The sequence below is a fragment of the Hyla sarda genome, chromosome 10, assembly GCF_029499605.1.
Source record: "Hyla sarda isolate aHylSar1 chromosome 10, aHylSar1.hap1, whole genome shotgun sequence".
NCBI lineage: Eukaryota > Metazoa > Chordata > Amphibia > Anura > Hylidae > Hyla > Hyla sarda.
Window position 1 is genome coordinate 34,482,656 of NC_079198.1, and position 15,720 is coordinate 34,498,375.

Consider the following 15,720-nt stretch of genomic DNA (forward strand, 5'->3'; position numbering starts at 1 on the left):
ACCCCCTTCAATGTGACCATATATTATATGTTTGTCCATTCAGTCAGCTTTGATTTAAACAGGAGATATTCTGTTAACAGTAATATATTAGTGGAAGCTTTGCACTTACAATTTTACAAGAGTATTTTTCTGAGTCGCACAAAGACACAGCACAGTGGAGATGAACTTCATCATAGTCTCCTATGAACTTAAAAACTGTAACATGAAAGCGACAAGTTAAAGAAATCCCATTCTCTTCTATTCCAATGGTGTTGTCTTTGATATTTGGACACCTGTTTAATAAAAATATGAATTTAACAGTCTCATATAAAATATGGAAATAAAAAAGAAGAACACAATTTAAAAAAAGACACAATAGAGTAGTAGCAAACGGCTAATCAGGCACTGCTATGTAGACACTACTCCCAGTTAACTAATTCATTGGTTTTTGCTGTTCGGGATATGCTCATAGGTGCAGATCAAATGAAGCAATCAGTGTGAACTCACAGCGAAGTGAAAAATGAATAAGTCACACTCACCCGAGCTTTCTTCAAATCCCAGTAAGATCTATATTCCAAAGTAGTGCAGTAACAAAAGGAAAATTATTCCAAGGTGGGGAGCAAGAGTGAGACGCAGGGCAAACCACTGAAGGCAACTAGTTTCACATCACCTGTGGACGCTTCTTCCGGCCAAGGTGTACGCCTACCTTATGTGGTGAGTATGTTTATATACACAGCCTGCGGTAGCCATAGGAACACAAACAACAATGTGCATACTATCACCATATATAAAAACAAATAGATACAAATTTAAAACCACATACAGTAAGATACAGTGACTCAGAGAAAAGGTGGAAGATCTTGCCTTTCATTTCATCCCAGAGGACCTGTAGCATTTAATCTACTAATCCAAAGTGACTCTCTGCACCTTGGCCGGAATAATTGTCCGCAGGTGACGTGAAACTAGTTGCCTTCAGTGGTGTGCCCATGTCTGAGAGTGGCTGCCCTCGCTCCCCGCCTTGGAATAATTTTCCTTTTGTTACTGTACTACTTTGGAATAAAGATCTTACTGGATTTGGAGAAAGCTCGGGTGAGTGCGACTTATTCATATTTTACTTTGCTGTGAGTTCACAATTTAAAAACTATGATGACTGACATGAGAAAATCAAGATGACTCATCAAGTAAAATGCTAGGGTCATGTAATATAGTGCATGTGTTAACTCTTGGCATCTTAAATGCAAGTTTAAATGGTGCCTTGCACAATATAGATACTTAACCAACTTAACCAATTACCAACACAGGCAGTATTTGCAGCAATGTTTTTTTCATTAATGCAGCTGTAGAAAAGGCTTATCGAGTTGCACCACTGCACAGAATCTTATGGAGCATGGAATTTCCAAAGGGAAAAGAACTTGCAGTCTAGTGCCATATATTGGAGATAGCTTTTCTAGAAGCCACAGTTTAACTGCTTAACCCGTACAGGACCTAGGGCGTATGGATACGCCTTCTGTACCTGGGTCTTAAGAGCCAAGGGCGTACCTGTACGCCCGTGGGAATTTCGGTCCCCGCCACGCGCCGGGCAGGGATCGGGCCGGGGTGACTGCTGATATCGGTCATCAGACCCCCCCATGTTGGCGATCGGCGCAAATCGCAAGTGAATTCACACTTGCGATTTGCGCCGATTCCGGGTCATTCGGGTCTATGGTGACCCGGTGACCCGGAATAGAAGGGGGATCGCGGTTGTCTAAGACAGGGAAATGACGGGGACCGAAGATCCACTTACCCGTCGGTGGAAGCTGCGGGATCGGCGGCGGTGATCAGCGCGGGCGGCGATGTCGTGCAGCAGAAGAGGACGGCTCCCTGGATCCGACGGAAGCCGGTAAGTTGCCTAGCAACATCTAGAGGGCTACAGTCTGAGACTGTAGCCCTCCAGATGTTGCAAAACTACAACTCCCAGCATGCCCAGACAGCTGCTGGGCATGGTGGGAGATGCAGTTTTGCAACAGCTGGAGGTCTACAGTTTAGAGACCACTGTACAGGGATCTCTATACTGTAGCACTCTAGATCTTGCAGAACTACAACTCCCAGCATGCCCACATAGCTGTTTGCTGTCTGTGCATGCTGGAATTTGTAGTTTTGCAACATCTGGAGGTCCACAGTTTGGAGATCACAGTGCAGTGGTCTCTATCTGTAGCCCTCCAGATGTTGCAAAACTGCATATCCCAGCATGCCGAAACAGCTGTCTCGGCATGCTGGGAGTTGTAGTTGCGATCCCTCCAGCTGTTGCATAACTAGATCTCCCAGCATGCCCTTCGGCGATCAGTACATGCTGGGAGTTGTAGTTTTGCAACAGCTATAGGCACACTGGTTGGAAAATACTGAGTTAGGTAACAGAACCTAACTGAAGGTTTTCCAACCAGTGTGCCTCCAGCTGTTGCAAAACTACAACTCCCAGCATGCACGGTCTGTCAGTACATGCTGGGAGTTTTAGTTTTGAAACAGCTGGAGGTTCCCCCCCCCCCCCATGTGAACATACAGGGTACATTCACACGGGCTGGTTTACAGTAAGTTTCCTGCTTCAAGTATGAGCTGCGGCAAACTTTTCGCCGCAGCGCAAATTTCTAGCGGGAAGCTCACTGTAACCCGCCAGTGTGACTGTACCCTAAAAACACTACGCTACATTAACACATAATGAAGGGTAAAACACTACATATACACCCCCTTACACTGTCCCCCCAATAAAAATGAAAAATGTATTGTACGGCAGTGTTTCCAAAACGGAGCCTCCAGCTGTTGCAAAACAACAACTCCCAGCATTTCCGGACAGCCACTGACTGTCCAGGCATGCTGGGAGTTTAGCAACAGCTGGAGACACCCTGTTTGGGAATCACTGGCGTAGAATACCCTTATGTCCACCCCTATGCAATCCCTAATTTAGTCCTCAAATGCGCATGGCGCTCTCACTTCAGAGCCCTGTCGTATTTCAAGGAAACAGTTTAGGGCCATATATGGGGTATGTCCGTAATCGGGAGAAATTGCGTTACAAATTTTGGGGGGATTTTTCTCCTTTTACCCCTTATGAAAAGGAAAAGTTGGGGGCTACACCAGCCTGTCAGTGTAAAAAAAAATTACATGCTGGTGTTGTCTTTACTTTTTATTTTCACAAGTGTTAAAAGGAAAAAAAGCCCCCCAAAATTTGTAACGCAATTTCTCCTGAGTACAGAAATACCCCATATGTGGGCGTAAAATGCTCTGCGGGCGCATAACAAGGCTCAAGAGTGAGAGCGCACTATGTACATTTGAGGCCCACATTGGTGATTTGCACAGGGGTGGCTGATTTTACAGCGGTTCTGACATAAACGCAAAAAAATAAATACCCACATGTGATCCCATTTTGGAAGCTACACCCCTAACGGAAAGTAATAAGGGGTATAGTGAGCCTTTACACCCCACAGGTGTTTGACGAATTTGGATGGAAAAATGAAAAAAATAATTTTTCACAAAAATGCTGGTGTTACCCAAAATTTTTAATTTTCACAAGGAAACATAGGAAAAAAGCCCCCCAAAATTTGTAACCCCATTTCTTCTGAGTAAGAGCATACCCCATATGTGGATGTAAAGTGCTCGGCGGGCGAACTACAATGCTCAGAAGAGAAGGAGCACCATTGGGATTTTGAAGATAAAATTTGTCCGGAATTGAAGGCTACATGTGTTTATAAAGCCCCCATAGAGCCAGAACAATGGAACCCCCCACATATGACCCAATTTTGGAAACTACACCCCTCACGTAATGTAATAAGGGGTACAGTGAGCATTTACGCCCCACAGGTGTCTGACAGGTTTTTGGAACAGTGGTCCGTGAAAATGAAAAATTAAATTTTTCATTTGCACAGCCCAGTGTTCCAAAGATCTGTCAAACGCCAGTGGGGTGTAAATACTCACTGCACCCCTTATGAAATTCTGTGGGTGGTGTAGTTTCCAAAATGGGGTCACGTGGGGGGGGGGATCCACTGTTCTGGCACCACGGGGGGGGGGGGGGGGGGCTTTGTAAACGCACATGGCCCCCAACTTCTATTCCAACCAAATTCTGTCTTCAAAAGCTCAATGGCGCTCCTTCTCTTGAGCATTGTAGTGTGCCAGCAGATCACTTGATGTCCACACATTGGGTATTTCCATACTCAGAAGAAATGGGGTTACAAATTTTGGGGGTCATTTTCTCCTATTACCCCTTGTAAAAATATAAAATGTGGGGGAAAACCAGAAATTTTGTGAAATTTTTTTTTTCATTTACACATCCGACTTTAGCAAAAAGTCGTCAAACACCTGTGAGATTTTAAGGCTCACTGTACCCCTTAATGTGTTCCTTGAGGGGTGTAGTTTCTAAAATAGTATGTAATGTGTTTTTTTTTGCTGTTCTGGCACCATAGGGGCTTCATAAATGCGACATGCCCCACAAAAACCATTTCAGAAAAACTCACTCTCGAAAATCCCATTGTCGCTCCTTCCCTTCTGAGCCCTCTACTGCGCCCGCAGAGAGCTTCAAAGCAGAGAGCTTCAAAGTTAAAAAAAATGCTAAATTTTCAATTTTTTCATCAAATTTTGGAATTTTTCACCAAGAAACGATGCAAGTATCGACAACATTTTACCACTAACGTAAAGTAGAATATGTCACGAAAAAACAATCTCGGAATCAGAATGAAAGGTAAAAGCATTCCAGAGTTATCAATGCTTAAAGTGACAGTGGTCAGTTGTGCAAAAAATGGCCGTGTCCTACAGTGAAAATTGGCTGGGTCCTTAAAGGGTTAAAGGGGTACTCCGGTGAAAACCTTTTTTCTTTTAAATCAACAGGTGGCAGAAAGTTAAACATATTTGTAAATTACTTCTATTAAAAAATCTTAATCCTTCCTGTACTTATATGCTGCTGAATACTACAGAGGAAATTATTTTCTTTTTGGAATGCTCTCTGATGACATCACGAGCACAGTTCTCTCTGCTGAAATTATTATAATAATAATAATGCTTTATTTATTGTTGTCCTTAGTGGGATTTGAACCCTAGTCCCCAGCACTGCAAGACAGCAGTGCTAACCACTGAGCCACCATGCTGCCCTTAGCATACACCTGCTATGCATGGTTGCTAAAATGGACAGAGATGTCAGCAGAGAGCACTGTGCTCGTGATGTCATCAGTGTTCCAAAAAGAAAGGAATTTCCTCTGTAGCATTCAGCAGCTAATAAGTACTGGAAGGATTAAGATTTTTTAATAGAAGTAATTTACAAATATGTTTAACTTTCTGCCACCAGTTGATTTAAAAGAAAAAAGGTTTTCACCGGAGTACCCCTTTAACCCCTTAACTCTTTGGGGACAGAGCCCATTATAACCCTAAGGACGGGAAAATTTTTTGCAATTCTGACCACTGTCACTTTAAGCATTAATAACTCTGGGATGCTTTTACATTTCATTCTGATTCCGAGATTATTTTTTCGTGACATATTCTACTTTATGTTAGTGGTAAATTTTTGTCGATACTTGCATCATTTCTTGGTGAAAAATTCCAAAATTTTATGAAAAAATTGAAAATTTTGCATTTTTCTAACTTTGAAGCTCTCTGCTTGTAAGGAAAACAGACATTCCAAATAAATTATATATTGATTTACAAATACTATGAGGGACATTTATCAATGTTTGCTTATGTATTCTTTTTTTTAGTAGTTTTTTCCTTACTTTTGTTTTGCTTATGTGTGACGTATTTATCAACTGGTTTCAGCCTGTTGATAATTTTCTTTCACGTAAGCAATTTTTACTTTTTTACTTTGGTAGTAGCTTTTTCTACTCCATGTTTGAGCTGGAGTAAATTTAGTCAATTTTTAACGCTGTTGCGACTTTTTTTTGCGCAGTTGCGACTGTCGCAGTTAATAAATACCTGACTACCCATAGTCCATTTTAAAATTATTACTACATAGTTAATTTTTGGAAAACTTGCTTTTCTCGGTTTCCAGTCAAAATGTCGCACAAAAAATCGTGTAGTCGCAGTTGCGACAATTTTGCGACAATTATAGTAAAGAAAACCTGACTAAACCCGTTGATAAATGTTCATAAATATGTCTACTTTATGTTTGCATCATAAAGTTGACATGTTTTTACTTTTGGAAGACACCAGAGGGCTTAAAAGTTCAGAAGCAATTTTCCAATTTTTCACAAAATTTTCAAAATCGGAATTTTTCAGGGACCAGTTCAGTTTTGAAGTGGATTTGAAGGGCCTTCATATTAGAAATACCCCATAAATTACCCCATTATAAAAACTGCACCCCTCAAAGTATTCAAAATGACATTCATTAAGTTTGTTAACCCATTAGGTGTTTCACAGGAATAGCAGCAAAGTGAAGGAGAAAATTCTAAATCTTCATTTTTTACACTCGCATTTTTTTGAATTTTTACAAGGGGTAATAGGAGAAAAAGCCACCCAAAATTTTTAACCCAATTTCTCTCGAGTATGGAAATACCTCATATGTGTATGTCAAGTGTTCGGCGGGCGCAGTAGAGGGCTCAGAAGGGAAGGAGCGATAATGGGATTTTGTAGAGTGAATTTTGCTGAATTGGTTTTTGGGGGCATGTCACATTTAGGAAGCCCCTATGGTGCCAAAACAGTAAAAAAAAAAAAACAACACATGGCATACTATTTTGGAAACTACACCCCTCAAGGCACGTAACAAGGAGTCCGGTGAGCCTTAACACCCCACAGGTGTTTGACGACTTTTCGTTACATTCGGATGTGTAAATGAAAAAAAAAATTTTCACTAAAGTGCAGGTTTTTTCCCCCGACGTGTAAGGGGGGTGTATATGTAGTGTTTTACTTTTTATCATTTGTTAGTGTAGTGTAGTGTTTTCAGGGTACATTCACACAGGCAGGGGTTCACAGTAAGTTTCCTTGAAAGAAACCCACTGTAAACCGGCCGTGTGAATGTACCCTGTACATTCACATGGGGGGGGGGGGGCGCCCCAAACCTTCAGCTGTGGCAAAATGACAACTCCCAGAATGTACTGACAGACCGTACATGCTGGGAGTTGTAGTTTTACAACAGCTGTAGGCACACTGGTGGGGAACCAATGAGTTAGAAAACAGACTCTAGCTCAGTGATTCCAACCCATGTGCCTCCAGCTGTTGCAAGACTACAACTCCCAGCATGTACGGTCTGTCAGTGCACTCTGGGAGTTGTAGTTTTGCAACAGCTGGAAGCACACGGGTTGGAATCACTGAGTTAGGAAACAGACTCTAGCTCAGTGTTTCCCAACCAGTGTGCCTACAGCTGTTGCAAAACTACAATTCCCAGCACGGACAGACAGTCAGGGATGCTGGTCGTGTAGTTCTGCAATATCTGGCCCTTCAGATGTTGCAGAACTACAACTCCCAGCATGCCTGGACAGTCTGGGCATGCTAGGAGTTGTAGTTATGCAACAACTGGGGAAGAACAGTGGCCTCCAAACTGTAGCCCTCCAGATGTTGCAAAACTACAACTCCAAACATGCCCAGGCTGTCCAGGCATGCTGGGAGTTGTAGTTCTGCAACATCTCAAGGGCCAGATATTGCAGAACTACACACCCAGCATCCCTGACTGTCTGGGCATGCTGGGAGTTGTAGTTTTGCAACATCTGGAGGGCTACAGTTTGGAGACCACCATATAGTGGTCTCCAAACTGTGCCACTTAAGATGTTGCAAAACTACAACTCCCAGTATGCCCAGTGCATGCTGAAAGTTGTAGTTTTGCAACATCTGAAGGACCACAGTTTAGAGACCACTACACAGTGGTCTCCAAACTGTGACCCTCCAGATGTTGCAAAACTACAACTCCCAGCATGCCCAGACAGCCTTTGGCTGTGTGGGCATGCTGGGAGTTGTAGTTTTGCAGCTTTTAGAAGGCCACAGTGAAGATCACTTATCGCGATCTTCACTGCAGCCTTCTCAGCCGCACTTTCCGGCCGCCACTCCTCCTGCTTGTGCCGCCGATGCCGCCTCCGAAGGTCCGGGTAAGCCGGACCATGCTCCCCCCTCTCCGCTCTGTACCGACCTCTGTTCCCCCGCTCTGTACCGACTTCCGATTGGTGGGCAGAGCGGGGGGAAATGAACTCTAACCCCCCTGCCCCCCTCCTGCCATTGGTGGTCGGCCTGATCGACCAATGGCAGGGGATAGGAGGGGGTGGCAACACTGCCACCTTGCTCCTATCCTTTAGGCTGGTCGGAGCTGGGTCTGACAGCTCCAATCAGTCTTATTTTCCGGGAGATCGGATCACCAGTGACCCGATTTGCCCGGATTGTGGCAAATCGCAGGTCTGAATTGACCTGCGATTTGCTGTGATCGCCGATATGGGGGGGGGTCTCAGGACCCCCCTAGGCATTGCCACGGGATGCCGGCTGATAGATATCAGCAGTCATCCCCGTCCGATCACCGCCCGGCGAGCGGCAGTGATCGGAAACGCCGAGGGCGTATGGATACGCTCTCCGTCCTTAAGTGACGGGACGCGAGGGCGTATGCATGCGCCCTTCGTCCCCATGGAGTTAAGGACCCGGCCATTTTACACCTTAGGACCAGAGCGTTTTTTGAACATCTGACTACTGTCACTTTAAACATTAATAACTCTGGAATGCTTTTAGTTCTCATTCTGATTCCAAGATTGTTTTTTCGTGACATATTCTACTTTAACATGGTCGTAAATGTTTGTGGTAACTTGCATCCTTTCTTGGTGAAAAATCCCAATATTTGATGAAAAAACTTAAAAATTTAGCATTTTTCTAACTTTGAAGCTCTCTGCTTGTAAGGAAAAAGGATATTCCAAATATTTTTTTTAAATTCATATGCACAATATGTCTACTTTATGTTTGCATCATAAAATTGACAAGTTTTTACTTTTGGAAGACACCAGAGGGCTTCAAATTTCAGCAGCAATTTTCCAATTTTTCACCAAATTTTCAAACTCACTATTTTTCAGGGACCAGTTCAGGTTTGAAGTGGATTTGAAGGGTCTTCATATTAGAAATACCCCATAAAAGACCCCATTATAAAAACTGCACCCCCCAAAGTATTCAAAATGACATTCAGTCAGCGTTTTAGCCCTTTAGGTGTTCCACAGGAATAGCAGCAAAGTGAAGGAGAAAATTCACAATCTTCATTTTTTACACTCGCATGTTCTTTTAGACCCAATTTTTGAATATTTACAAGGGGTAAAAGGAGGAAATTTATACTTGTATTTGTAGCCCAATTTCTCTCGAGTAAGCACATACCTCATATGTCTATGTAAAAAGTTCGGCGGGTGCAGTAGAGGGCTCAGAAGCGAAGGAGCGACAAGGGGATTTTTTTCTGAAATGGTTTTTTGGGGGCATGTTGCATTTAGGAAGCCCCTATGGTGCCAGAACAGCAAAAAAAAAAAAAACATGGCATACCATTTTGTAAATTAGACCCCTTGAGGAACGTAACAAGGAATTAAGTGAGCCTTAATACCCCACAGGTTTTTCACAACTTTTGCATATGTAATAAAAGAAATAAAAATTTCACTAAAATGTGTGTTTCCCCCCAAATTTCAAATTTTTTCAAGGGTTAATAGCAGAAAATACTCCCAAAATTTGTAACCCCATCTCTTCTGAGTATGGAGGTACCCCATAAGTGGACCTGAAGTGCACTACAATGCTCAGAAGAGAAGGAGTCATATTTGGCTTTTTGAGAGCAAATTTTTGTTGGGGGGCATGTTGCATTTAGGAAGCCCCTATGGTGCCAGAACAGCCCAAAAAAAAAAAACACATGGCATACCATTTTGGAAACTAGACCCCTTGAGGAACGTAACAAGGAAAAAATTGAGCCTTAATACCCCACAGGGGTTTCACGACTTTTGCATATGTAAAAAAAAATAAAAAATTCACTAAAATGTGTGTTTCCCCCCCAAATTTCCCATTTTTGCAAGGGTTAATAGCAGAAAATACCCCCCAAAATTTGTAATCCATTTCTTCTGAGTATGGAAATACCCCATGTGTGGACATCAAGTGCCCTGCGGTCGAACTACAATGCTCAGAAGAGGAGGAGCGCCATTGAGCTTTTGAAAAGTGAATTTGTTTGGAATGGCCGTCAGGGGCCATGTGCGTTTACAAAGCCCCCCGTGGTGCCAGAACAGTGGACCCCCCACGTGACCCCATTTTGGAAACTACACCCCTCACAGAATTTAATAAGGGGTGCAGTGAGTATTTACATCCCACTAGCATTTGAGAAATCTTTGGAACAGTGGGCTGAGCAAATGAAAAATTACATTTTTCATTTTCATGGACCACTGTTCCAAAATCTGCCAGACACCTGTGGGGCGTAAATGCTCCCTGTACCCCTTATTACATTACGTGAGGGGTGTAGTTTCCAAAATGGGGTCACATGTTGGGGGGTCTATTGTTCTGGCACTATGGGGACTTTGTAAACACACGTGGCCTTCAATTCCGGACACATTTTCTCTTCAAAATCCCAATAGCGCTCCCTCTCTTCTGAGCATTGTAGTTCACCCGCCGAGCACTTTACATCCACATTTGGGGTATTTTCTTACTCAGAAGGAATGGGGTTACACATTTTGGGGGGCTTTTTCCTATTTTCCCTTGTGAAAATGAAAAATTTAGGGTAACCAGCATTTTAGTGAAAAAAATTAATTTTTTTCATTTTCCCATCCAACTTTAACAAAAATTTGTCAAACACCTGTGGGGTGTTAAGGCTCACTATACCCCTTGTTACATTCCGTGAGGGGTGTAGTTTCCAAAATGGGGTCACATGTCGGTATTTTTTTTTTTTTTTTTTCGTTTATGTCAGAACCGCTGTAAAATTAGCCACCCCGTGCAAATCACCAATTTAGGCTTCAAATGTACACAGTGCGCTCTAACTCTTGAGCTTTGTTGTGCGTCCACAGATCATTTTACGCCCACGTCTGGGGTATTTCCGTACTCAGGAGAAATTGCGTTACAAATTTTGGGGGTCTTTTTTTCCTTTTACCACTTGTGAAAATAAAAAATAAAGGGCAACACCAGCATGTTAGTGTAAAAAAAATTTGTTTTACACTAACAGGCTGGTGTAGACCCCAACTTTTCCTTTTCATAAGGGGTAAAAGGAGAAAAAGCCCCCCAAAATTTTTAGTGTAATTTCTCCCGAGTACGGAGATACCCAATATGTGGTCCTAAACTGTTTCCTTGAAATATGACAGGGCTCCGAAGTGAGAGAGTGCCATGCGCATTTGAGGACTAAATTAGGGATTGCATAGGGGTGGACATAGGGGTATTCTACACCAGTGATTCCCAAACAGGGTGCCTCCAGCTGTTGCTAAACTCCCAGCATGCCTGGACAGTCAGTGGCTGTCCAGAAATGCTGGGAGTTGTTGTTTTGCAACAGCTGGAGGCTCTGTTTTGGAAACACTGCCGTACAATACGTTTTTCATTTTTATTGGGGGGGGGGGGACAGTGTAGTGTTTTACCCTTTATTATGTGTTAGTGTAGTGTAGTGTAGTGTTTTTAGGGTACGTTCACACTGGCAGAGGTTTACAGTGAGTTCCCTGCAAGGAGTTAGCGCTGCGGCGAAAAATTTGCCGCAGCTCATACTTGAAGCAGAAAACTTACTGTAAGCCTGCCCGTGTAAATGTACCCTGTACAACCTCCAGCTGTTTCAAAACTACAACACCCAGCATGTACTGACAGACCATGCAGGCTGGGAGTTGTACTTTTGCAACAGCTGGAGGCACACTGGTTGGAAAACCTTCAGTTAGGTTCTGTTATCTAACTCAATATTTTCCAACCAGTGTGCCTCCAACTGTTGCAAAACTACAACTCCCAGCATGTACTGATCACTGAAGGGCATGCTGGGAGATGTAGTTATGCAATAGCTGGAGGGATCGCAACTACAACTCCCAGCATGCTGGGATTTGCAGTTTTGCAACATCTGGAGAGCTACAGTATAGATACCACTGCAAACTGTGGCCCTCCAGATGCTGCAAAACTACAAATCCCAGCTTGCCCAGACAGCAAACAGTTGTGTGGGCATGCTAGGAGTTGTAGTTTTGCAAGATCTGAAGGGCTATAGTTCAGAGACTACCATATAGTGGTCTCAAACTGTAGCCCTCCAGCTGTTGCAAAACTACAACTCCCAGCATGCCCAAACAGCTGTCGGGGCATGCTGGGAGTTGTAGTTTTACAACATCTGGAGTGCTACCGTATAGAGACCACTATATAGTGGTTTTGGACTGCAGCCCTCTAGATGTTGCTAGGCAACTTACCGGCTTCCGTCGGATCCAGGGAGCCTGCTGCACGACATCGCCGCCCGCCGATCTCCGACGCCGTTCATCGCCCGCAGCCTCCGCAGATCGGTAAGTGGACTCCGGCGCCGGTCCTCAGTCATTTCCACATCCTGCCCCGCCTATTGTGGGTGGGCAGGATGGGGAAAACTAAAGTTTACCCCCCCCCCCCGCCCGTGATCTGCTATTGGTGGTCGCGTCTAGACCACCAACAGCAGGGATAGGATGGGTGGCACCCCTGCCACCTCACTCCTATCTCTTCATTGGAATTGTGGGTGTCTTAGACACCCGCGATTCCCCTTATATTCCGGGTCACCATAGACCTGTAATGACCCGGAATCGCACAAATCGCAAGTGTGAATTCACTTCGCTGACATGGGGGGGTGGGTCTGATGATCCCCCCTGGGCATTTGCGCGGGGTGCCTGCTGATAGATTTCAGCAGTCACCCCGGTCCGGACCCCACCCGGCGGGGACCGAAATACCCACGGACGTATGAGTACGTGCCTGGTCCTTAAGAACCAGGGTGCAGGGACGTACTCATACGTGCCTGGTCCTTAAGAGGTTAAAGAACCTTCAAACATGACTATAGATTACCAGACGACCCAAAATTTCCTCCAACAGGATGAAAACTCCTCTGTAAAGAGCTACATGTTCTCAATAACCCAAGTGCATAAAAAGTGTATAAGGATGCAGTCTATCACAAGCCCTCTCTAAAAATAGCTGCTTCCTCCCCCCCCCCACAGACCATTTTCTCTCTCCAGAATTCTGCAGGAGTAAAGCCTGATGCCCTGATTTTTTGATAATGCTAAGAGAGAGCCCATCTTTCCTGACTTATACACCCATGTCAACCAAGGAGTCAATAAGCTGCATAGCCTTCCCAAATGAAGAGATGCGGTAGTAGAGAGGTGCAGAATACGATGACACACGCAGCACACCAGAAGGAACATCCCAAAAGGGCACCATGATACAATCCTGAGACATAAATCATGGACAATTATTATAGGATTTTTACTTCTCATCAGTAAAGAGAAGGGGGCTGACTGGTTAGGAGAGGCTTTTGATATGGGTCTTAAGAGGTGATGTGTCTCTTTGTGGAGACAACCAAGTTGACATAGGTCATCTCTTTTAAAATTCATCACAAGGGATAATATAATGGGCCTCATTTACTAAGAGTGTCAGGTTTTTTCCATTGGGAAATGTTGTTTCAGACTTGCAGATTCAGGAATGTCGGGAAAATTTTCTGACCAGCTTTTTCTAGGTGGAAATTTCAAGCCATTTATCCACAGGATTTTAGGTGAATTCAATAGTAAATTCCACACCCCTTTTTGTTCCGGCCACACACCCTTTGTGACAGACCACACCCTTTTTGGCTTTTCATAGTGCAATGTCGGATTTTCCTTGCACACACTGTCGCACACTGTTGCAAAATAACCAGAAAAAAACTGGTCAGTTTTAACTTAGTAAATGAAGCCCAATATTTGAATAGTTTGGATGTTCAAAGTGATACAGATTATGCAATCATTTTTTGGATTTTTCCATGTAAGAAATGTGAATGTTTTTTTTAACACTGTCAAACATTTTATTGAACAGTTTTTGTTTTTACTGATTTTTCTGATTTGAGATGACATTTACTTTCACTTGAAGAGGCTTTCCCAAGATGCAAAACAACTAGTTAATTTATAGTAGTCTGTTTCTGAGAACCAAAGACAATTGTCCCCCAAACAAATGGAGCAGTAGAGTACATGCTCTGCCTATGCTTTGTTCATAAATTTCTGCGAACAGTCCTTTAAAGGAAAAAAATCTATTAAAAAAACTATACCTTTATGGTTTTATGTGACTTAGATACTGGTTATTGCATATTATTGCTCTATAAATAGTTTTATCAAACTCCATGTACATCATATACTGACCCTCCTTCAATGATGAAGTAACGGAGCTTGTCATTGCTGTCTCTTGATGGAGTTGCATAGCATTTATTTAATATCAATATCAGATGAGTAGAGTCTGCTCCAACCACAAAGACACCAACAAAGAGGACATCTCTAGTTGTAAGCACCACTTCCCCTTGACGATACGGATGCTTATATGATGCATTTTTATACAGCGCCATTTTGGTAGTAAAACTTCCTTCTTGAGTGGGGACTGTCAGATTTATTACACTGCAAAAGTAGATGAGGTCAAATATTCTGTTTATTAGCAAAGTTATTTGTTGGTTTGAAATGTTGAAACTGTTAAAGGGTACCTCTCATCAAATAAACTTTTGATATATTTTAGATGAATGAATGTTGAATAACTTTCCAATAGCATGTTAATGAAAAATATGCTTCTTTCTATTGTATTTTTCCAGATCAGTCCTGTCAGCAAGCATTTCTGACTCATGCTGGAGTCCTAAACACTCAGAGCTGCAAGCCTGCTTTGTTCACAGCCAAACAGGCTGTGAACAAAGCAGGCTGGCAGCTCTGAGTGTTCTTCTTTGTGAACAAAGCAGACTGGCAGCTCGTAGTGTTTAGGACTCCAGCATGAGTCTGAAATGCTTGCTGCTAGGACTGGTAGGGAGACCCCTAGTGGTCTTTTCTTCAAAGTGGAAAATTAAATAGAAAGAAGCATATTTTTTAATAACATGCAATTGTAAAGTTATTCAACATTTATTAATATATCAAAAGTTTATTTGATGAGAGGTACCCTTTAAAATTTTATAAAACAACATGTAGAACATGCCAGCGATTGAATAATTTGTTGTCACCTTCATGTCATCAATGTCCTTTGGTGAAGGTTCATACCATAAAGCAGAAAGCAATATATACTAAAAACTCACAGTGCAGTTTTTGACTAGTTGTTTTTGTCTTGTTAATGGGAAACTGGATTTCGCCCTTAACCCCGGACCAAGCTGATTAAAATTTTTGCACTTTAGTTTTTGCTCCTTCCTTTCTAAAAATTATAACACTTAAAATTGTTTCCATACAGACCCATGTAAGGGCTTGTTTTTTGCGTCACCAGTTGTACTTTGCAATGACATTGATGTCATTGCAAAGTACAACTGGTGACGCAAAAAAAAAACAAGCCCTTACATGGGTCTGTATGTATGGAAACAATTTTAAGTGTTATAATTTTGTCATTTGATAACAAAATCTACGCCTAACAAAAAAATTTAATATTTGTGGGGTGAAATTGAAATAACAAACAAACGCCATTGTGTTACTTTTGGGACCTTCCATTTCTACGCAGTGCAGTTTTAAGTAAAAATGACCCTCATCTTTTTATTTAATTTAAAGGGGTACTCCACTGGAAACAAAAAATTTAATCAACTGCTAACAGAAAGTTAAACAGATTTGTATATTAAAGGAAAAAAAAAAAAAGGAAAAAAAAAGACTGTGTGTGCAGCTCACAGCCTGGGATATTCAAGGTTAATGTGGATAGAAATCGGTCCCCACCGATCAAATAATG

General features: G+C 42.6%; 1 protein-coding gene across 1 annotated transcript in view; it reads right to left on the bottom strand.

Annotated features, from left to right (window-relative positions):
* Positions 1-15,720, bottom strand: part of TECTA (tectorin alpha) — a 271,389-nt gene that overhangs the window by 32,718 nt on the left and 222,951 nt on the right. Inside the window, exons 21-22 of the mRNA XM_056544773.1 lie at positions 14,187-14,435; positions 110-272 (exon numbers count right to left, since the gene is read on the bottom strand). Of these exons, the coding sequence (XP_056400748.1) occupies positions 110-272; positions 14,187-14,435 (412 nt within the window). The remainder of the gene's footprint in view (positions 1-109; positions 273-14,186; positions 14,436-15,720) is intronic.